At 36.9% G+C, this 24,481-nt stretch overlaps 2 protein-coding genes across 2 annotated transcripts in view; one reads left to right on the forward strand and one right to left on the reverse strand.

Annotated features, from left to right (window-relative positions):
* Positions 1–24,481, forward strand: part of LOC133524099 (uncharacterized) — a 171,866-nt gene that overhangs the window by 139,382 nt on the left and 8,003 nt on the right. Inside the window, exons 29-37 of the mRNA XM_061859943.1 lie at positions 1,105–1,196; positions 12,508–12,597; positions 13,527–13,639; positions 14,883–15,016; positions 16,781–16,921; positions 18,944–19,130; positions 19,897–20,049; positions 20,272–20,395; positions 24,124–24,244. Coding sequence (XP_061715927.1) covers positions 1,105–1,196; positions 12,508–12,597; positions 13,527–13,639; positions 14,883–15,016; positions 16,781–16,921; positions 18,944–19,130; positions 19,897–20,049; positions 20,272–20,395; positions 24,124–24,244 — 1,155 coding nt within the window. The remainder of the gene's footprint in view (positions 1–1,104; positions 1,197–12,507; positions 12,598–13,526; positions 13,640–14,882; positions 15,017–16,780; positions 16,922–18,943; positions 19,131–19,896; positions 20,050–20,271; positions 20,396–24,123; positions 24,245–24,481) is intronic.
* Positions 4,439–8,398, reverse strand: LOC133524101 (uncharacterized). Its single transcript, XM_061859945.1, has 2 exons — positions 7,646–8,398; positions 4,439–4,551 (listed from the first exon to the last, which is right to left on the reverse strand). Exons 1-2 carry the CDS (start codon positions 8,222–8,224, stop codon positions 4,534–4,536), a joined length of 597 nt encoding a protein of 198 aa, XP_061715929.1. The 5' UTR covers positions 8,225–8,398; the 3' UTR covers positions 4,439–4,533.

A 24,481-nucleotide genomic window follows, 5' to 3' on the forward strand; every position in this document is an offset into this window, starting at 1 on the left:
AGTCTCCGTAGCCTATGTACGCCTGCAACTATGAGTCGGGTCTAGTGTTATTTGGCTGCTGTTTTCTGTAAGGTGGAGGTACCCCAACCCCCACAAAGCGAGATGACATTAACAATGTCCATACCTCTCTTTTGGACGTAGTTTAAGGACGGAGAGTAAAGAGAATTTGAAATAGAGGTGTATTGTCAAAGAAAACTTTGTAGCGACGTAATTCCTGCCATCTTTCGACACTTAATTAAAACTTTTAGAACTCCATTTGACTTCTATCCTTATTTTTCCACTGATATGTGTTCAATTTGTTAAATATTAAAAAGCGGCCAAGTGCGAGTCGGACTCGCGCATGAAGGGTTTCGTACCATTTAAGACGTATTAAAAAAAAATCTACTCGCTAGATCTTGTTCAACATTTTACCACTTTGGACACACATTTTACCACTTTGGAAGTGTCTCTCGCGCAAACTATTCATTTTAGAAAAAAATTATATTAGTAACCTCAATATCATTTTTGAAGACCTATCCATAGATACCCCACACGTAAGGGTTTGATGAAAAAAGATTTTTTGAGTTTCAGTTCTAAGTATGGGGAACCCCCAAAATTTATTGTTTTTTATCTATTTTTGTGCGAACATCTTAATGCGGTTTATAGAATACATCCATTTACTAAGTTTGAACAGTAGTAGCTCTTATAGTTTCGGAAAAAAGTGACTGTGACATAATCGGACAGACAGACGGATATGACGAATCTATAAGGGTTCCGTTTTTTGCCATTTGGCTACGGAACCCTAAAAAGTGTCGCCATCTTACCCGGCACTACCTAAAGGTTATGGCGCCATCGCTCGATACGATGCTCCTTTGGCCTATTAAGGATCAAAGTCATATGGTGTTCTAAAAGTTTTAATTATTTGTCGAAAGATGGCAGTATACTTACGTCGCTACAAAGTTTTCTTTGACAATACACCTCTTTCAAATTCTCTTTGAGTATAGGTGTCGTTAACGGCTTCAGGCTACATGTTAGCCATCATCTGGTATAATCAACTTTAGCTTGCATAAATAAAACTTTTGTAAATATTGTTCAGTTTAAACACTTATTTACTCTCTTCTCTAGGTTGTCAACATCGGATCCACAGCGCACGCTGCGAGTAAGGAACACATCGCGTTCTCGGCTTACCGTACATGCTTACACACTTCTCGAACATGGTGAGAACTAGTCCTCATCTTGAAAATCAAAACCAGGTACAAATTAGCCTTTACGTCCTACTGATAGACTCAAGCTTTCACGCGCTTTACAAAAGTAATATATACCAGGGGGACAAAACCATTCAGGCATTCTCAACTCCGTTCAGCTCAGCATATTAAGGTTGGCACACCTTGATGTGCATGCCCAACCACAGATAAGATAATGACTTGATTTTTGGCAACCCTAAATATCCGAAAGGGAAAGGCCATACATTAGAAAGGGACAGCATGATTCGCAGCCGAATCGCTGTCAAACTTTGGTTTTGTAGGAAATTTCACGGCATTATGCCACGGCTCGTGAGAGCCTGGGGTCTGCTTGTCAACTACTCCCAAGAATTGTCGTAGGCACTAGTTTTACGAAAACGACTGCCATCTAACCTTCCAACCCAGAGGGTAAACTAGGCCTTGTTGGGATTAGTCCGGTTTCCTCACGATGTTTTCCTTCACCGAAAAGCGACTGGTAAATATCAAATGATATTTCGTACATAAGCCGGGGTTTGAACCCGCGACATCCGGATTGCAAGTCGCACGCTATTACCGCTAGACCACCAGCGCTCTCTTTTCTGTACGGACCCCTGTTTGGACCCGGGTATGTCCTTAAACTACGTCCAAAAGAGAGGTATGGGCAATGTGAATGTCATCTCGCCTTGTGTGGTAGGGCACACCACAGCAGATGTCATTCCAGATCTAGTACAGAGCCCAACTGGGGTAAAAGTACCTCCACCTTACAGAAAACCGCAGCCAAATAACACTTGACCCTACTCATAGTGTTGTGTTCCTGCCGGTGAGTAAGGTTGCCAGAGCTCAACGAGGGGGGTGGGGTTAGGGTCGGCAACGCGCATGTAACTCCTCTGGAGTTGCAGGTGTACATAGGCTACGGAGACTGCTTACCATCAGGCAGGCCGTATGCTTGTTTGCCACCGACGTAGTATATATATAAAAAAAAACGGTAGTACTACATATTCTGTGGTTATACCTAGTTGCTTCATACAATGAACAACTAATTTCGTGTCATTTGAAGATGAATAGTGGGTTTTTAACATCAGATTTCTAGTGCTACTTCATATTTCATTACTAAAACAGCTTGAATACGGGAACTTAGCTGTTATTTACAGAGATAGGACAATGCAACGATATATCAATGTCAGATCCAAAGCGTACGACGCGAGGTAAGAATATATCGCGTACTCATCTTTCCTTAGGCTTAGAACGCACTGCGATTAATTTCTTGCGTTTTCTATTTTGCAAGCGCATGTGCTTATAAAGCATACGGTTCTGAAACCCAGTGCACTCTAAGCCTAATGCTAAAAAACTGACGCTGTGAAAATAGTAGCGTGTAAGTCTTAGAACACACTGCAAATACTGCAATTCATTTCTCGCGGTATAAGAACAGAAATAAGTGTAACGTACGGCATGTTTCATAAGCACACGCACTTGCAAGACAGAAACCGCAAAAAAATATTCGCAGTGCATTCTAAGCCTAATCCTATACATCTGACACTGTGAACATAATAGTGTTTAAGACTTAGAATGCACTGAGATTAATTTCTTGCGATTTCAGTCTTGCTAGTGCGTGCGCTTATGAAGCATGCCGTGCGTTACAATTTTTGCTGTTCTAAAACCGCAAGAAATGAATCGCAGTGCGTTCTTACACACTTCTATGTTCACAGCGTCAGATTTATAGCATTAGGCTGAGAGTGCACTGGAAATAATTTATTGCGGTTTCAATCTTGCAAGTGCGTGCATTTATAAACCGTACATTACACTTTTTGCGGTTCTGAAGCCACAAGAAATTAATTGAAGTACGTTCTAAGCCTTACACACTACTATATTCACAGCGTCAGATTTGTAGCATTAGGCTTAGAGCGCACTGCGATTAATTTCTTGCGGTTTCTGCCTTGCAAGTGCGTGCGCTTATAAAGAATACCGTACGATACACTTTTTTGCGGTTCTGAAACCGAAAAATATTGATCGCAATGAGTTCTAAGCCTTATTTCGTTACTAGAGTCTGATACTATTGCATGGCATTTTCAAAGAGAATGTGTGGCAACGCCATCATTAATGTCATATTTATATATAAAAAAAAATATAGGTTTCTGTTACGAGTCGGTGAACAGTTAGCTTAGACTGACTCTTCTGTTATGTCACAGATTTAATTTTTTTAACTAATTGGATACCGGTATCACTTACCTTAGGTGCCAATTATATAATTTATATAATATATCTGGAAATAAAATTTTGAAACGATTAAAAAACCTCTGTAAACGTATTGGAATGCGTTAATAAAACTACGTGCTCGGATCAAGACTCACTCCTTTATTTATCTCCTTACCCACATGCATATAAAGAATAATAAGAACCTACCCACAACCCCCTTTTATACTTTTCATTTTACAATTTTTGTATTTGGTTCAAATTATCATTTAAGCATTTTATTCACAAGAACAAATATAAGTAGGTAAGTGCTTACACATTTTTCTTTTTCACAAAAAAAAAAAAAAAAAAAAAATATGTTTCGCTAATGTTTACAATATATACTTCGCAAAATTACAGTGATGGTATTAAAGATAAAAGAAATCAGGCATTCAAAGAATAGTAATATTTTAATCACTAATTATATTTAAAACCTATCAATAAAAAATTATAATAATTACATTATCATTTTTTATGGTAGGTTCTTTTAGGTAATAGGTTGAAAGAAATTTAATGTCATCGCTAGAACAAGTTAAAATATATATACATATAATATATATATTTTTTCTTTTCCAGTGTAATAGATTGTTAATAATTTCATAAAGATATATTATTACATAGTAAATAATCATTCAAAACTATTGAGCAATATAGGTAGGCAGAATACAAAACGACATATCATTGTAATAATTTTTTCATACTTATTATATAAAGATTATATACTTATCAATAACATTCATTCATTAATATTTAAATGCAGGCATCGGAAATAGATGCTTATTTTCATCCTTAATTTGATAACAATGACTAATGAAACATCATGCAACACATTATGTAATTGAAACTAATTTCTTTTCACCAGGAAATAAACGAAAATTTACAACAAACATTTCATAATTTATTTTATTTTATTAAAACACATTCATAATCATTAATGTGTTTTGTGACCTGCGACAGTTACAGGTAGGTAGGTAAACAATGCCAACATTTCATTATAACGGCTACACATTATTTATATAGGTACCTATCAAATTGTTTAGTTATATATAAAAATCCATCTTCGAAACTGCACATACTATTCGACCCGGCTGCTAATTAATACCAATCAGGAGGAATCACCACCCTGCCAGAACGAGTGACATAATAATTATTATTTGGAGCATTTTCGGACACTGGGGTCGTGTCGATAAGTGCACGCTGCGCGTGCGACTGAGGTAGCGGGGCGGGCGCATGCGTTATCATTATCACTCGACATTGTGATATCGTCATAAGATCGGGGACACACAGGTAACTCCGGGCGATATTCCGAATCTAATATAAGATGACGCCTGTTTCTCACCAACGTACCACCCTGCATCAATTGAATTAAATATGATCGGATACCTCTAACATGCAAAATTGTGCCACTAACCCATTTCTTATCTACTCTAACCTTAACTTTTTGACCGGGCATCAATTGCTTTAAATCACGGGCCGACTTGTCGTACTGCTGTTTTTGTTTATTTTGTCTCTTTTCTAACTCTGCCGTGACATTAATTTGGATTTTAGGATGAAGAAGTTGGGGTGCATACGGTACGATTCCACGAAACTTTCTATTATTCAATAACTCTGATGGAGATGCTAGCTGATTAGTGATGGGAGTGGTTAAATATTCTAACAGTGCTTGCCTGAAGTCGGTTTTTTCCACACTAGTTTTTTTAAGTATATTTTTCACCGTTTGGACGCTCCGTTCCACTTGCCCATTGGATTGGGCATAACATGGAGAAGAAGTAATATGTTCAAAACACCACTGCTGAGAGAATAGTTTGAATTGACTCGAGGAAAATTCGGGGCCATTATCTGACATCACAATGTCAGGTATACCCTGATGACTAAAAACAATTTTTAACTGCTCAATAATATGACCAGACTGTAAACAATTTAACTCTAGAACTTCCAAGAACTTACTAAAATAATCTACTATCAATAAATATTTTTTCTCCTTAAAGTGGAACACGTCTACCCCAACCTTTGACCATGCCCTGTCCGGTATCTCATGTGGTATCAATGATTCCCTTCCATTCTGGTTTTTAAAAGTAAGACATGCTTGACAGTTTTTAATAAAATCCTCTAACTGACTACTTATATTTGGCCAAAATATGGATTCACGCACTTTTAATTTGCATTTCTCTAACCCTAAATGCCCAATATGCACCCGCCTTAACATTTCCTTCCGCATAGCTACTGGAATAATAATCCGATCACCCTTCCATGCCATACCATGCGCGACCGTCAATTCATCACGATAACCCCAGTAGGGTGTCACCTGGTCATCGACATCCTGCTTATGCTCCGGCCAGCCTTCTGTAATATATTTTATTAGCGCCTGAAGCTCACCGTCGTCCTGGGTCAACTTTTGTATACGTACAAAGTGCGAGTCGACGAGCGGGTTGCTAAGCAGCACGGCGCACACCTGTGCGCGCGCGTCCAGCTGGTCGCGCGGCACTACATCTGGAGTACTCGCCGGATCCACCGCACGAGAGAGAGTGTCCGCCATATACATATACTTGCCTGGTTTGTATACAAGTTTAAAGTTGTAGGGTTGCAAACGCAGGAGCATCCTTTGCAACCTGGCTGGAGCAGAGGCGATCGGTTTACAAATAATACTTACCAATGGTTTATGGTCGGTTTCAACCGTGACATCACTTCGACCATAAATATAAGTATAAAATTTTTCACAGGCGTATACGCATGCGAGGAGTTCTTTTTCTATCTGCGCATACGCTTGTTCAGCCTTCGTTAAAGATCTCGAGGCATAACATACGGGCAAATTATCTTGTAGTAAACAAGCACCTAGCCCATTCTTACAAGCGTCAACAGAAATCACTACGGGCTTTTTTAAACTGTAATACTGTAAAACCGGTACACTCGTCAAACACTGTTTTAACATATTAAAAGCTTTATCATGCGACTCCGACCAATGCCATTCGATATCTTTTTTAAGCAGTTGCCTAAGTGCATGATTCTTGTCGGACAGATTGGGTATAAAAATTACCTACATAATTGACCATTCCTAAAAATCGTTCAAGGTCCTTTGTGTTTTTTGGGCAAGGCATATTTTTTATTGCCGACGTGTAGGAGTTGTCGGGATAAATGCCATTCGGGGTAATCTTATGTCCCAAATATTTTATTTCCGATAGGCCAAACTTACACTTGCTTTTATTTAATTTTAAATTAATCTCACGACAGCGATCTAGTACTCGTTTCAACCTAGCATCGTGCTCCTCTTTCGTGCGACCGTAAATGAGTAGGTCATCAATAAATAAACAAACACCTTCCATATCATCAAACTGTTCGTACATTTTTTTGTGGAATACTTCTGACGCCGAAGTTATTCCAAACGGCAAACGCAAAAATTTATACCTTCCAAAACTCGTATTAAAGGTAACTAAATCGGTACTATCCTCGTGAAGTCGAAGCTGCCAGAATCCTTGCTTGGCATCAAGGGTGCTAAAATATTTGGAACCTCCTAAATTGACAGACATTTCATCCAACGTTGGCAATTTAAAATGCTCACGCCTAATCGCCTGATTCAAGTCCCTTGGATCCAAACATAGCCTTATGTCACCGTTAGCCTTCCTCACAACGGTCATGCTATTGACCCAATCCGTAGGCCCCTCAACTTTCGCAATAATCCCATCACCAACCATCTCATCCAACTTATTTTTAACACTATCTTTCAAAGCTACCGGCAATTTTCGCGGTGCGTGTACCACTGGCCTAACATTTTTGTTTAATTCAATCTTATACACTCCCGGCATACACCCAACTCCTTCAAACACATCCGAATATTCCCTATACACATGCCTTTGTATGTCACTACCGGTATTACTTTCAATATCTAAAACCAACTTTATTATACCTAGCTCCGCACACGAATCCCTACCCAATATCGGCTGTGAAGTAGTGTCTACAACAGTAAAGTCTAAAATATACGTACGTTCCTTGTATTTTGTTTTTAAGCTACATTTTCCTACTACGATGAGAGCACCGCCAGAGTAAGCGCTCAATGTATCACCTGGTGAGCTTAAATCGTTTTTATTCATACCAATTTGATTCAAGAAACGAAGTGGTATTATATTTACATCGGCCCCAGTGTCCAACTTAAATTTAATCTTTCCCTTTTCGAACAACAAATCGACCCACCAATCACTCGAACTAGTACAGCAGTTTTTTACCTGATCATTGTTTTCCTCAGCTCGCACCTCGTATACATTGCACATACGCGAAAAATGATCATAACTGTTACACTTTAAACACCTTCTGCCGATGGCAGGACACCTTGAACTGCCATGAGGCAAACCACATCGCGAACACGATAAATTAGCACTGCTGTTGTTAGCACTATTGACATCACGCACTTGTCGATTAAACAGTTGATTTCGCCGAGCAAGACCCGGGCGCGGGGTCACGGGGTAGCGGGCGGGGGTCTGATAACGGCCACCGCGCCCCCGACTCCTCGCCGTTCCACGATGCGCCGGCGCTCCTCGGTGACTTACCCCCCAAATTTGATTCTGTTGACCACCTTCACTAATCCAATTATACTCCGTATTATGCTTGGGATTATTTTCTACAACATACGCTTTATGTTCCACAGCCTCTTGCTTTATAGCCCCCGCTTGCATCTTAGACATCTGGGCCAAATTACAAATATCCAAAGATTTACTCAACGTCAGATCCGGCTCACGTAACAATCGTTCCCGAAGTGCGTCCTCTTTTATGCCGCAAATCAGCCTATCTTTTATCAAATCCTGCATTAGTGTGCCAAACTCACAAGTGGCAGCCAGCTTCCTGAGCTCGAAAGCATACTGCTCGATAGACTCACCATCATGCTGACAACGTGTAAAAAACCTGTGCCGTTCTATAGTTAAATTTTTCTTCGGCAAAAAGAACTTATCAAACCGCGCAATCAAACTCTTCAAAGTCGTGCATTCCGATTCATCCTACCGACTGCGCCATGTAAACGTATTGGAATGCGTTAATAAAACTACGTGCTCGGATCAAGACTCACTCCTTTATTTATCTCCTTACCCACATGCATATAAAGAATAATAAGAACCTACCCACAACCTCCAATAGGAAGGTATAGTGGCATCGTTACGAGCGAGGACGCCACAACCTTTAGCCGATGCCCGGTAAGATGGCGCCACTTTTTGATATTTTAACACATATCAGTGAAAGATTAAAAATCAAAGTCAAATAGCGTTCTAAATGTTGTACTCGTAATCATGTGTCGAAAGATAGCAATAAATTTACTGTGGCTACAAAATTTTCTTTGACAATTCACCTCTATTTCTAATTCTCATTGATCTTCGTCTACCGTTCTATTAATTAAAATTCTTCTTACCATCTCAAACCAGTGTATAATTAATATTATCTAACGATTTACTGTCAAACGCCTATGTTGCATGCGGAAGCTCTAGACCACAGTGTGTGTGCGTACACAATAAATTAATGTTAATTTGAAATGGTATTTTAATTGCAACATATTTTCATTAGTAAACATAACCTCAAATTTTCATTTATTATTTTCAGTAATTGAAAATAATAGATGGAACAGAAATTACTATGAAAACGGTCCCTCGACAAACCAGTGTCGCCGTTGAGGCAGCGGTGTAAGCTGTTGATGATTTTTTTTTTTGAAAAATTAAACACTGCACACAAACATTTTATTTAATTTGTACAATCATCTTCCTCGCGTTGTCCCGGTATGTTTTGCTAGAGCTCATGGGGCCTGGGGTCCGCTTAGCAATCACGCCAATTGCCGTAGGCACTAGTTTTACGAAAGCGACTGCCATCTGACTTTCAAGCTAGGGGGTAACCTAGATCTTATCGGGATTAGTCCGGGTTACTCATGTTTTCCTTCACCGAAAAGCGACTGGTATTCAATATAATATCAAATGATATTTCGTATATCAGTTCTGAAAAACTGATTGGTTTCGAAAAACATGAGCCGGTGATTGAACCATCGATCTCCGGATCGCAAGTCGCATGCTCTTGTACAAGACTTTTTATTTTTAATTAAAAAAACATGCCGAGTAGTTGTCTCTCAATATCATTCTTGTTTGGCATATTTGATTCTGACTTGGACACAGAGTGATGTCCTTGTAAGAAAAGTTTGAACAACACTCTGTGCAAACTTCAGCAGTGTGGACTAACGTAGTTTTAGTGTTAAATTTTCCAAACAAGAACTGCTAAAGTACATTTTCTGTTTTCTGACATGAAACCGGGTATTACGAAAGGTAGAGTTGTCTCTGGAGTCTCTCAACTTCAAACACTACATAGTTGAAACTTGTTTATTAATGAAATGACGCGTGAGGGACTTTTATCTAGAAACGAAACATGAAGTAATTTCAAGTAGGTTGAATTTATTCGACGTAATAATTTAAGTATACATATATATAACAGTTATTTCATGTTTTGCTATGATATAAATTACGAGAAAGCAAAGATTTCGCTTATATTTCTTTTATTTTTTTAGTTTTCGAGTTTTTAGCGAACAGACATAGACGCGGCGCGGCGGGGTGACTATGATTTAATATTATGTTTAGATATATAATTAAAGCTCTGGCTGCTTTCTTGTCTCAAAGCATAAACATTATATATCGGAATTAACAGTGTGTCAAATAAAATGAAACGCCAAGCGGAGTCTATAATGCTCGATAAAATTTTTACGAATATACTGTTTTATTAGGATAGCGAATATGAGAGCAGAGACAGTAAAATGAAATTTCATGTGTGAGAGACTAAAAAGAGATTAAACATATAATTTACCTACATTATATCTCTTTATACGAATACGAAGCAAAACAAATAGCAGATATGTTTAAAAAATAAAATAAAAAAATAAAAATAGGGCGCGGCGGGCGTGGTCTTGAACTTTCAATTCCATCGTATAACAACCGGCTACGACTACCCCTTAGCCACGCGGCTACTGTCACATTATCTCCAATTTTTTGATGACAATCCATTCTACTGACGTCAGAAGTATCAGATAGGTTACATGAAATTTAAGTGAATTTATTCGGTAACATTTCTATCAGAAACATTTCCTATCAATTATGTAATTTTCATTAGTTGAAATGTGTCACCGTTAAGGAAATATGTAAAATGTTTCAGAAATTGCCCATCGGTAGTCTCCAGAGCCTATAGTGCAGCTCCAGAAGTGTTACATGCGCGTTACCGACTAACACTCCGCGCCCTCGTTGAGCTCTGGCAACCTTATTCACGGATACCGAACCTTATTTACACAACACTATGTGCAGGGTCTAGTGTTATTTGGCTGCGGTTTACTATAAGGTTTGCGGTTTTTAAAAACGGCCATATTACTTCTATGGACATGAATTACGGTACAAATAATGACTATGGATCTGAAACTTATATTGGCAATATAAAGTTGGTGAGTTTTTTAGACATTTCATATAAAGCCACGACCATAGATGGGAAACATATACTCTTACTAGACTCGCTCGCGACTTCGTCTGTATAGGAATCGTTAAATATTTTGAGCACCATTTGCCTGCTTACGAGGTGAAGCTCTGGGTGTGTAGACAAGATGACGGTCACGCTCCGTATCGTATCTCTCTATCACTCTTCCAAATTAGTGCGACTGAGACTAGTTGCGTTTCATTTGTCGTTAACGATTGGTATCTTGTCTACGCACCCTGCAAAATTGGAAAATCTTTCTAATTCCGAGAACCTGCGTTCAACCGATTGTTGTCTGCCAGTGGTAAGCAAAATGAGTAGAGTCCATGCGGAAAAAGAAGGGTCAAATAATGTATTGGTTTCCTTATATTCCACGACTTTTCTATTTATAGGATAATTTTACACGGACCGACCTAGTTCAAAAGTAATCTCAACCTCAATAAGGCTTGTTTTGTTGGTATTAGACGAATATATACGATTTAAAGTTATATGTACGAGTAAATACATACATAGCAAATATCCATAACTCAGGAACAAACATTTGCAAATATGCATACAAATAAATGCCCTTAAGTAGATTTGTACCCAGGACTACTAGAAGGCTAGAAGGCCCTCACACATAGTGAATGAACTAATTTATGAAAAAATGGTATGATTTCGCCCACTCGAATAAACGTTCCGCATTTTAAAACTAAGATATTTTTGAATACTTGCCAAGACATCTAAAAAGAGTGTTGAATTTGTAAGATAAAAGTTAATTTAACTTATATAGCATGTCGTTAAAGTCAGAGCCAATTTTTAAAGGAACTGAAATTATTAAAATAAAACTCGATTCGTTAGAATCCTACTTAATCAGCTTTTTATCTAACAAGTAATGTTAGATAAAAAGCTGATTAAGTAGGATTCTGACGATCTAAAAGGATAAAATTGGGCTTTTGGTGCCTACGTTTTTGTTTATTAGCATAGAATCAGATACCTACATAAGATATATTTAATATCCTTTCATACTCGCGTTTATCGTCGACAAGTATTTTTTTGATATTCAGGACAGGGAATTTTATGAATTCATATTTTAATAAATATGCCAAGTGTATCGAAACAAATATACCAATAAGGGTGTATCCAATATTTATGCAAGTATTGTTGCTTTATAATTAAATAAACAAACGCTTTAACTATATAAAATATCTAATTGAGCCATTTATATATGATACACAGTTTTATACGATACAGATAATTGGTAGCCATGTATCATTATTGCAGATTTTACTCAATTAAAATCAAGATTAAATCACATCATCATTACATGAAAATTGAAATCAAAAAGCTTCATTGACACTAAAGTTATAACGATTTGAGATTAAATAAAACTATTTAGACCTAAAAATACTTCTTTAATCTTTTAAAAACTGTACATAAAACGCCAATTAAGTCGTCAAAGCGAACACGCTGAAATTATTCAATTATAAACTACTAATTTTATTAATAGCACCCAAGTTAAAAAAAAAAATACTGTGCTTTATACTGTTTCTTATATTATTTTATTGAACATGATTCATTAATATTAATTCACGTAGACTTAAACTTAGATGATTTTTTCTTGTATATTTTTCAGAACACTTTCAAGACACTTTGCCCTTCCGGCTGTACATGCAGTTCACGGATAATTTGAAGCCCATCTGCCCTTGTTCCGAAAATGTTTCTAGTAAGTATTAATTGATAGTCTGTTCGGAAAGATAAGAGTCGTGGAATGTATTGGCCCCCATACATTCCACGACTCTTCTCTTTCCGCACAGACTCTATATATTTGAGTGACAAGTGATCAAGGCCTCCAGTGCCCAGGGTACGTATCAAAACACCGTCTTCTGCATATCAAATTATTTTAATATTAATTTAGCTATTAGTTCGTTACAGCTATAACAGTTATTAACTGGCACGTACCTATTATTCTCCATATTTAGCTCTTTGCAAAACCTGTTGACTTTCGTATGAGTTCGACTTTTCCCGCTACTCAAACGTTGTCTTTTTGAGATCGCTTTTCAACGCCGCCTGTTGTTACCTAGTTCCATTTTCTTTGAAAATTTCTTTGTAGTTTTACATTTAAAATGTATGAAATGCAATATTAGTTGTAATTTGACTAATTATCTAAGGAAAAAAAATTAAGACTGAAATTATTGGGAATGTATGAGCTTTTAAATGAATAAAAGCAAAAACGCTTTGGTTATAGGGACACATGTCTCATTCGTTTATATCAGTTTATAAAGGCCGGGAAAATTTCCTGCCGAGTGTGATATTAAGGAGCGAGCAAAGTGACGCCATTTTATAAATAATGTGATAATTCCTATCCCGCCTGAAATATGTAAAGCGCTTTTCTCAAAAAAAAAACATGGAAATAAAACCTAAAAGCCAATAATTACTTAAAAGTTATAAATACAGCGCCGATCTTGACGCACTCTGATACAATGCCGGCCTAGATTTCTAATGTTGTAAGTAAATTAATTGCTGGCGCGCTACGTATTTGATAGCCTACATTATGAATGTCATGAAAATATTTTCTCGCATTAAAAATACTTTTAATAGTATTTAAATTATTAACTCGATTTATTTTTAAAATTAGAATACTTTGACCACCAGGCGATTCTTTAGACATTAGCGAGGAAGCTTCCACGTTTTCAGACAAGATGGATACTGGTATTGAAGTGTATCTAGCAGAAGATTTCGGTCTACAGGACGAAGAATATTATAAGGTATGATCAGATATCCCTTTGAATACAGAATATAGATAACATTGAATACAGACACAAATACATAAAAGTTGAAAATAGAATCAAAATTGACTATAAAATAATATTATATTAGGTAGAGTAAAAGAAACTCCAATATCATAGAATTCTACAAAATAATTTCTTATTTTGCTATTATCTGTAACTTATAATAAGAACTCCAAATTTGGAGTCCATTTAATTTCTTCTTTAGCAAAGGCAGGCAAAATAAAACTTTAGTGAAATATCTATAAAAAGTAATTCCATGAGTAAATACAAGATGTTTTTTGATACGGGGAGAGTTAGAACTGACAGCATTCATGTATAATTAATTCATAGGCGTTTGCGAATTGTTTTTAGGGTTCCGTAGCCAAATGGCATAAAACGGAACCCTTATAGTTTCGCCATGTCCGTCTGTCTGTCTGTCTGTCTGTCTGTCTGTCTGTCTGTCTGTCCGAGGCTTTGCTCCGTGGTCGTTAGTGCTAGAAAGCTGAAATTTGGCATGGATATATAAATCAATAAAGCCGACAAAGTCGTACAATAAAATCTAAAAATTTAATTTTTTTTTGGGTACCTCCCCTACACGTAAATTAGGGGTGAATTTTTTTTTTCGCTTCAACCCTAGAGTGTGGGGTATCGTTGGAAAGGTCTTTCAAAACTAATAGGGGTTTTCAAGAAACATTTTTTGATAAAGTGAATATATTCGGAGATAATCGCTCCGAAAGAAAAAAAAAATGTGTCCCCCCCCCCCTCTAACTTTTGAACCATAGGTCCAAAAAATATGAAAAAAATCGTGGAAGTAGAGCTTAAGAAATACATTAAATGAAAACTATAGCGGACATGATCAGTTTAGCTGTTTTTGAGTTATCGCAAAAAGTTTTCCCTTCATAGTAAAAAGACTTACTTTAATTAGGTACTGATTATGCAAATTTGCCTATTTGTTTAACTCGGGTGAAAGGTACCATTTACTACACTTTAAGCTCCAGTTTAGCTTATTGTGACGGGAGAGTAACTACGGAACCCTACACTGAGCGTGGCCCGACATGCTCTTGGCCGGTTATTTTTTTGTAAATACTTTTCATAATGCTACGAAGCTGATTTGTGGTCTGTAGCAGTTTTTACGATGACACATCGAAATTAAACAATGTATAGTTCCATTATTCAATTTGCCATATTCCAAGTTTCGTGATTTTGATATGGTGTTAGCAGTTTTGCCTGTTTAACGCAGGTAGAACCACGGATTTGTTCAGTGGCGCCTGGAGAATGGAAGGAGTGGCGCGTGAGTTTAAACCCCTTGGTGGGGGGAGAGACTGCGCCACCTGGAGTGGTGCTGCTAAGAACTATTCCAGTTGATGACCGAGAGTAAGGTTCCACTTTGCATGTTTGCTTAAAAGATTACCCCACTCGTATGAACCGAAACACGTACAAGACAGGTGGAACGGGTACCGAATTAAGACCTGCCTAGAGGATTTCTACCACGATCAACCTTGCGGCTTCCTTCACCCAAATTATGCCACAGTGTGATCCATTTATCGCCGCACGTTGTAATAGACCTTCCATGCGCTTTTGAATTACGTGCTTATCTTGAGTCACGTGACCATTAAAAATGAGCAACTTACATATTCTGTTACCAGCCAAAACCGCGGTACTTGTATTGGTATCGCATCCAATATCTTGCACTCGTCCAATATAAGACTATAAAATATAATACGTCGATCTCGATTCTGCGGACTGGCTAAAATAATTTTTAATCAAGTTATTAGTACCAAAAATTGTGATGTTTATAAAAAAAGAAATGAGCGTACTCCAATCTTAAAGGCCGGCAACGCACTTACAACCCCTCTGGTGTTGCAGGTGTCCATGGGCGGCGGTAATCGCTGACCATCAGGTGATCCGTCTGCTCGTTTGCCTCCTCTATCATATAAAAAAAAAAATATGTATGTATTTATCTAAATACGTATGTATATCGTTGCCTAGTATCCAAAATACAAGCTTTGCTTAATTTGGGTTTATGTCGATTTGTGTAAAATTGTCCACCCGAATATTTATCATTTATTTGTTTTTTTTTAAGCCAAAAGAGCGAAATTGACAAATATATATTTTTTCTAAATGCCAGTTTCGTGTATTTTATTCTTTCTCTTTATGCTCTATATCTTAATGCTTTAGCCATACAAACATTCTAAAATTTAATAATATTAAAAAATAGATGCGGATATGGCCTTTTTTTCTTTTAACACAAAAAACCAACAAACTTCACAAATATTTGTTTTTTTTTTTCTTTCGTAAGCTTTGAACTTGATGGTGGTACGTTTGCCAAGTTTGAAGTGAAAGAAAGCAGAGACTATATTGGATTAGGCTTTATGTAAGATAAAAAAAAATTGTATAACGTTTCACTCTACGCTATACAAAACTATAAATCTAATAGGATAAACCACACTGGATTTCTCGTTTCATTTCGGTTTCACAGTTGCACTTTGCCTTCGCTCCAAGCGAAACAAATATTTTAAAATCTCCGGACATTTCCTTGTCGCTGGTTTTCAATTTCCAGCTCATGCCATCAACTATTTTAAAGAGAAAAGTTTTGTCAAAGTTCCAATTTCGCGATAAGCAGTTTGATTCTGTTGGTGACAGGCTGTTAGACCTCCTTAGAGAAATGAATCGTTGGTAAATAGGAAAATCTGATTATACGAAAACAAACTATAAGTTATTTGCACAAAAAAGACGTAACTATTTATTAAAATAAATACAAAACTTTATAGTTTAATTATTTAGATGAAACACATGAACATGACATAAAGCAGGGTTATGGTTTAAAGAGCCCTTGACACCAACTCACACAACAATTCGAATGTCACCGGAGTCAACTAAAAATAATACACAATAAGGATTTATTAATAATTATTGATTAAATATTTGTATTTGTGTTTTAAGTAGTCACACTACTATGTATAAGAAATAGACTGAAATAAATGTCACTTCAGTGTGAAAAAGTGACCTTAGTACTGTAGCCCTCCCGTGTCCAAAGCCGGAGGCCACTGGACGGCTAGGTCACTTTCAACGTCTATCTCAATTTATTAAATTAAGTGAATACATAATAATAATTTTACTCCCTTGCCCTTCCGACAGGAACAACTGGTTCCGCTGGGAGCCAGCACCAGCGCGGGTGGGCGTCCGGCAAGCGCCGCGCGCGCCGGTTCTACGGCTTTCGTGTAGGGAGGTGCGCGCGCATATGTGCGCGCTAGAACTACATTACAACGAAATTGCTAGGCAAGTCTTTAGTATTAACTATTATTGCGCGATTCAGCGCTAATCACGATACGTTTTGTCTCTACAAAGCCTTTTTGCAACATACCGGGAGACTTATGTTATCGGCTACAACGTAGCGCTACGACCGTAGTAGCTCAGCAGTGAATCTGTTAAGCGTGCGAAATGGGCTACATTTAAGGTGGTAACTCGTGTATGGATAAAATAAAGTAGGTATTAGTTGTCCATTGGGCATAGTTATAAAAAGTTACGTAATAATGCCAATAAACAGCATTTCAAATTGTTAATAATAATTGTTAATTCTTTTTCTGCCTCTAGAGCCATTTCAAAGTTTTCACATCATTTCATTGGTAATACATTTTGTATGGTCTGTGGAGTATATCTATGTATTGTCTAGCTATAGCTAAAAAGATATGCCATTATAGGCTCCAATAGCTTGGTAAAAGTTCCACGCTAATAAATTGAAAGAAAAACTACTCAAAACAAATATTTTTTTACAATGTCGCTATATTTTAGGAAAACTTCAACACAAATCCGGAGGGGGTAAAATGATGGCTAAAAATAAAATAAAAACACTTGCAGTAATTAATTACTTTACCAAATGGCAATTTTTTTAACTATGCTCTCTAATACAGTAAAAATTACTCGCCCTACGTGCGTATGCGTATGTCGGTTCTTCATTTGTAATGCAAGGAGGTGGGCTAGTATAACAACATTACAAGAAAATGACTACGTAAGTGTTTGAACATAAACTACTTGATTCAATGAGAGCGCCTCTTCTGCTTAATACCGAACGACTAGTTATTCTATAAAAGTAACTTAATTGAACACAAGCATATTTCAATAGAGCAAATCCCGGCGATCTTTTTAAATGTTACCAAGAAAGCAAGGTCTTATAATCTGATATGCACGTGAAAAATATTGAGATTGAGTCCTAGGAATGGAGTGAATAGAGCACTCCGCGTTTATTAACAGCAAGGCATTGTCGTCAAAAGCCACGCCTGACTTTGAGTCGTGGCACGTACTCAGCGCGATGCCAACGCTCTTACCAGCAGAGTACGAGGCGTCGTTAAGTGCTTCTGCTGACACTGATAAGATTGATTTGCTGATGTTATAATGCAGATGCTGATGCATTTTGCAAAAAAGTCTTAGTTACGTTATATTTGTAAATACAGGAGGCTGACTTTATGAATTTAAACTGCCATACTATCTAAATAATATATGTAATTTGAGTAAATAAATGAAAGGTCATAATTGATTCAAGGATTTAATATCACTGGGTTATCCAAACATTCTACTCAGCGATTACAAACGTTATTAACGTTAAACGTGTGGTTGTCAACAAATTATACAATTCGCAATTTTGCGGTTTGATTGTCAACGTACTCGTGATGAGAACATTTCGTGTCATTTTCTCCTTTTTATGTTTCTCTGTTTTGTATAATTTTCTATTTTTGTGTTTGTGCTTACAAATAAATTATTAATGTTCTATTGTATTCTATTTATTTTCGCATGCAACCTACATATACCTACATGAGATTCAGATTTAAGATTATTTATTTTCTTTTTATGTACAGTCAACCAATTTGAATCCTAGGCCACTATAGAGCCTTGTCGCTTTAACTACTCTATACATGACATGCATCACTCAATAAGCACTGTCGTAGAAGTCATTGACATGGTTCTATAGTGGCCTAGGAATCAAATTGGTTGACCGTACAAGTATATGAAAATACAGTAATAAACTAAAGCCATAATAATACATATTGGTGCTTATTGTATGGTTAGATTAGTTAGGTCATCCTGTTTACGTACTTCTTTATTATATAATATTTATAAAAGTTCAATGACTTCCTTAAAAAATTTTTGTGATCATTTGTATAGCATTATCTGCAATGGTAATTTGACAACAAAGATAACTTGTAAACACACTATTTTTCTTGCCTCCAACCGTTCCCTATGAAATTAATATCCCGAGAGAAAATTAAGCTTTCAAGAGCAAAAAATCAACTTTTTTGTGTTTAGGGTTCGCAAGCGCTTTCGAATGCGAAACATCGGCACTGCTCCACTACTGGTGCACTGTGTGACGGAGGCCCCGTGGCAGATCGTCGTTAACAAGCAGCGCAACGATTGTGAATGTGGCTGCGAACATGAGCTGGGTGAACGGCACGACGAGTTTGAGCTAATGGTGGAACCCTGGAGCTCGACTTCGGTAAGACTGATGCTTGAGATCTATATTGTATGTTATGGTACCCGGCGATAAATATTGCTCATCGATATTTGGAAAGAGACTCGGCTAATTTCGGCTGCGTAGAGTGTTGTCACAAAATACCGTAGAGATTTTTGTCAAATTATATCATATTTAAAGTTTACATGTCATCGATTTGACGTTAGGTTAACTTATGATTTTCCCGTGCGGTAACACTTCGACTTTTTGTGCAATTATCCCCTTTGATGTTAGGTTACTAATATTGTAAAGTGCAGTATTTATTTGATATGAAACGACACTTAATAAAAACGATGATTGATGAACGGTCGCTAAAGTTGCGAAATCGTCGTTAACTGAACAGCCAACTGTCTCTTTCTAAAGACCGATGTAATGAACGCCGTGTTCTGTATGTACATAGAACTAATTTTCAGTGAATAAGGCATCTAGTCACTACCGAGGTCATGAGGAGATTATAATACCAAGATTTTTTATATCCTGCCTTCTATATCATGTTAAATATCATCTTATTGAATAACTAGCGCTGAATCTATATCCAGCAACAAGAAAAATTAACAAGCAGTCACCGATATCATTATTACTTACCTACAAAAAACAAAAAATAAATGTAAAAATGTACAGTATAAATAATATATACTTTTCTGGGCGCTTTGAGTATGCCAACGCGTGATCCTTCACGGGTTTTTGCGGCTCCAAAAGCTCTTTAGGTGAGGGCGGTTTTTCTGCTAATGTTCTCATTCGCTTCCTGTAGATGTGCGTCGAGGTGGCGGTGGATACCGCAGAAATGTGGCCGATAGTTGAAGAGGCAAATGACGTGGACAAGAAGTGCATACTCTCGAGCTATCCCCCTAAACGTGAGGTCACCGGTCAAATGGTGTTCTCCTGTGAGGAAGGGATTTTGGAGGTGCGTGAATATTAACACCAGCCAATAAAAAGTACTACCATGCCTAAATTTGCAATAAACACAGTATACCTATTAGACGAAATTCAGATTATGACGCCGTTTTTCCACTTTTTAAGTAGGAAGGTTCGACAAAGTTTCCACTTTTCTGAATTATTTTCAGCCAATCGACAAAGTAGTGGCAAAGCAATAAAATATTAATAATAATTTTATTTATGCCTCCAGACGTTGCCACTGATACTAGATGTGGACTTTCCCCGCCTGTCTCTCGAACCAGAAGCCATTGATTTTGGATTCGTCACTCATGGAGACACACGGAAGACTTACTTTTCAGTATGGCATTCAAGCCGTAAGTTACCTGTATACCTACATAATGTGATATATAATATTGTCTACATTTCTACAATATTATATTCTTATATCGTTAAAAATATTGGCCCATTCAGAACCAATATTGTTTAACTGCCACCTTTCTAAAAGCGAATGCCCATGATAACTTAAATCATATAAAAGGAGATACATATTTGATATCCAAATGCATATTGCATGTGCGAGTGTAAAATAAAATTCCACGAAATTGCTTGGATTTGGTTCAGCGCAATGGAGGTCAATCAGACTACAGATAATAATATATCCTCAATAACTGTACGATTAACGGTAACTGCTTCTCTCTATCTCGTTCAAAATATTCTAATTGTTTGTTTTATGAATTGGCAGTTGCAACGATTTTGATTGTAATTTATATTTGAACTATTGTATTGACGCACATGTTAAAATTGTCATGCGATCGTTACGTACCGTTACGTTACCTGGGTCACAATGTAAAATAGCATCACTGAAATGGGATTTTATTGCATCAAACACGCATTTTTGGTAATGGTAAGATCTTAAGATATTTTTTCTAGGTTAACTACTAATCATTCTAGAAGTACCTATAACAAAATTCTTTGATGACAAACCCCTACTGTGGAGTTCCAACTATTTGCGATACTACGTCAATTGGCGGACATCGTTTTAGGTAAAATTTGTTAATTATTTGAAATTGACGCTTGTGGGTGCTTACCCATACTTGGCATAACACCGGCATTTTGAACTTTCCGTCATCGATTTGCCGCGTGCCGCGGGGTGAGGTAATTCCATTCAGTACAGGGTGTAAGTATCATACAGTGCGTGTCCGTTCTGTGTGATACTTAAAATTGTTACTTATTCTGTAACTATATAGGTTCATATCAGACGATATTAGGTCATCAACTTATAGCCAAGTTCATTGAATGAAAAGTCTACTTGTTCATTTCATGAACAAAGTTAATCACATTCCATACATCTGGGGACACAACGAAGAAACATAGGTAACGAGTTTAAGAAACTAACGTACCTCAGTCACAAAGTGAAAGTCACAAGACGATTCGGTACACGGCGGGAAGATGTTGATAACTCGAGATATAACATTGAAGAAATTTTAACTTAAAATAGAATTACATAAGGTTCATATTTCTTTTACTTTATCTCACGAGTTATCAACTTTTTCTCGGAATTATTCCTCTATGAAAGTTAAATAAAGTTTTCCTTTTTAATCAAACTACGTGAAAATTCAGTAAACCTTAATGGAATGTTCATTCAACCTCATTCAGAATTAGAGTTCGTTCTAATTTTTAAGGCAACAAGAGGTGTCTCGGGTTCATTAAATTTGAACATTTTGTTTCATTATCGCTTTTCTTAACTCTTTCTGACAATGCGTTCAAATTATCTTAACCATGGGATCAATTTGGAAAGTACATGGCCCACTTATCGCAAGACACTATTTTTATCATCATAATCTATATTGTACTAGTTACGTATTTTCTGCCTATATTGGTATACACTTATATGCTTCTGTTTTATCTCCTTGAAATAAACAAAAAAGGGTTAAGGTTGTCTACATCTGGTGATAATCGCTAAATAAAATAAATAAAATTTTCGTGGTTTATTCATGGATTATTCATTAGGCCAACCACAAACATAGGAAATCCCAATCTGTAGCATCACTCAAGAAGAAGCTTAGAAAATTGTGGCTTTCCAATACTTAGGTAACGACTTATACTACCTCAATTGAGTACTTCTTTAATGTCTTTATCAATTTTCTGGTTTGTATTCATAATACCTATTTATTTATATTAAATATTGAGTATTTATTTATTTTTATTTATGTTATAATTATATATCTGTTATTCCGATATTGCTGTGTTCTATTTTTGTTTGTATATACCTATGTAGCAATGTGTGTTCGAAACCTATATGTCATGAATTTTAGTGATTGTACACTTTTGTTTTTGTTGGTCATTCTTTCATTGTTACTTTTGTTCTACTCATTTTCTCAAAGGTAAACTGGAAGAGATCCCATATAGGGATAAGTTCGCCTTTGTTGTATTTAATTTATTCTGTAACTATGTCTTTCGTGTTTTTATTTCTATATACAATAAAGTATATAGATGCATACATACATACATAAAGAAGTCTGCAAAAACAGAATTACCGGATTTAAGTAACGCAAACGCTAATGTATTGTATTTTTCAAACAATAAACGTTTTCTTTCACTGCGTGATCTCGAAGTGGCTCATTATAGAAACATTAAGTATTACCCATATACATATTGAGAAAAAAATGCAAAGCCACTTTATCGGTAATCACTAATCAGGCTTTGGTTTGGAGGCCCCCAAAGCTTGGGCGCCTCCTAAATAAATAAATAAAATAAAAATACTGTATATTACCCATATCCTTTTACATCCTAAATTCCCTGAGTCCCATGTCACCCGTACGATTATTTCGGAGCCAGGGTGGTTATTTACGGTTGCCTTAAATTTTTAAATCCCTACTCTGATACCTTTTCTCGACAAATGGCCTGAATTCTCATTGGTATAGAGAGAGTAGCCTACTGAGCTCTTGACGCAACCAGTATTAATTGACATTAAGATCCATAACCAGAGCTCACCCACCGAAGGAATATTACGAGTATATAATAGGTAGACTCCCAAGCGTACTCCCAACTCAAATTCCGGCAACGCACTTAGAACAAATTTGGTTTTGCTGCAGGTGTCCTTGAGTGACAGTAATTGCTTACCATCAGGCGATTTGTCTACTCGTGTGCCTCCTTTATCATAAAAAAACCTCTCATTACAAACTGCCTCCAAAAACAAATATTTTACCATCGTATTTTCACGGACGGAAACGTTACATTCCTCGTGTTATGCTATTTTAGTCGGCCTCAGTACAAAAAGTGTTAAATTTAAATGAAGTAGCATGACAAATACGAACTTTTCCTAGAAAATACGATGGCAAAGGATTATTCACTACTTCTGTACATTCAGACAGTCATCCCTTCTTCGTAAAAAAATATACTCCGCCCTGAGCTTTTAATATTACGCAATAAACAATTTCCAGTTATTAAAAAAAGTTATGATTGGTAAATAAACATTTTGATATGTTAAAAATAAAATTCTATCATATTTGGCGTTGTCAAAAGTGCCTTTTACTGTTGAGTCGCTACCGGAACATTACAAAACCCGTGAAGTTATTTTTAACCCTAATCAGACTTCTAAAGTTATTCTAGCTCCTTGGATTCATCCGAGTGATTGACTCGGCAAGCATTTGAAATGACAGCCCCAAATGAAATGGTGGTGGTTGAATAATATACGATGCAATGGTTGTAGGGATGAATGAGTGCCGAGAGGAGGTGTAATAAAGTCGTTCACTTTTACTCGTACATTTGTTTACTGAAGTTTTGAATTGTTTGAGCATGGCAAACATACAGCTGGCCTGATGGTAAGTGGTTCCCGTAAATAGACGCCTCTTAACTCTAGGAATGATAAATATCTGTTGTCAAACCTTATGCATATGAGAAATTCTAAGCAGGCCATATAACGTCCGAAGTTTTCGCAGAATGAAATTTCCTGATACCGCATTGTGCGCGATAATCAATTTTCCTTGGTGTGAAGATGAACAATATGCAACAGCGTAGTTCAGTGGTAGAATGCATCCATATGAATAGCCCAGTTTTACTTAATGTTAGTTCATTGAGTCTATATGTTATGTTGTTACAGTAAGCGCAACCATCACACTAGGTGTGATGTGGCACGGTAGTGCGAAACTGCGACTGTATCCTCGCCACTTACGTGTCGTCCCGGGGAAGCGCGAGCGTGTCTACCTCCAGTACACTGCTGCGTGAGTATCAAGAACATGACAATACAGTCATTACCTTCACCATGTGCGAAAGTCTGACATTAATAATACATTATACGGCGTGTATTTTTGATACGACCGCATAATCAATGGGTAGTTAGTTGTCATATATTAGCATGTGGAGGGTTGTTGGAGAAAAATAATAAACCAGTGTTAAAGCAGTGCTCGTCTTTGACTCACGTTCCCTGTGCCCTTACATACTAAACATGGCGCAGTCGG

The sequence above is a fragment of the Cydia pomonella genome, chromosome 13 (assembly GCF_033807575.1).
Source record: "Cydia pomonella isolate Wapato2018A chromosome 13, ilCydPomo1, whole genome shotgun sequence".
Lineage (NCBI taxonomy): Eukaryota > Metazoa > Arthropoda > Insecta > Lepidoptera > Tortricidae > Cydia > Cydia pomonella.

Coding starts and splice junctions, on each gene's coding strand:
- LOC133524101 (XM_061859945.1), bottom strand. CDS start 8,224: ATGCAGGATTTGATAAAAGATAGGCTGATTTGCGGCATAAAAGAGGAC.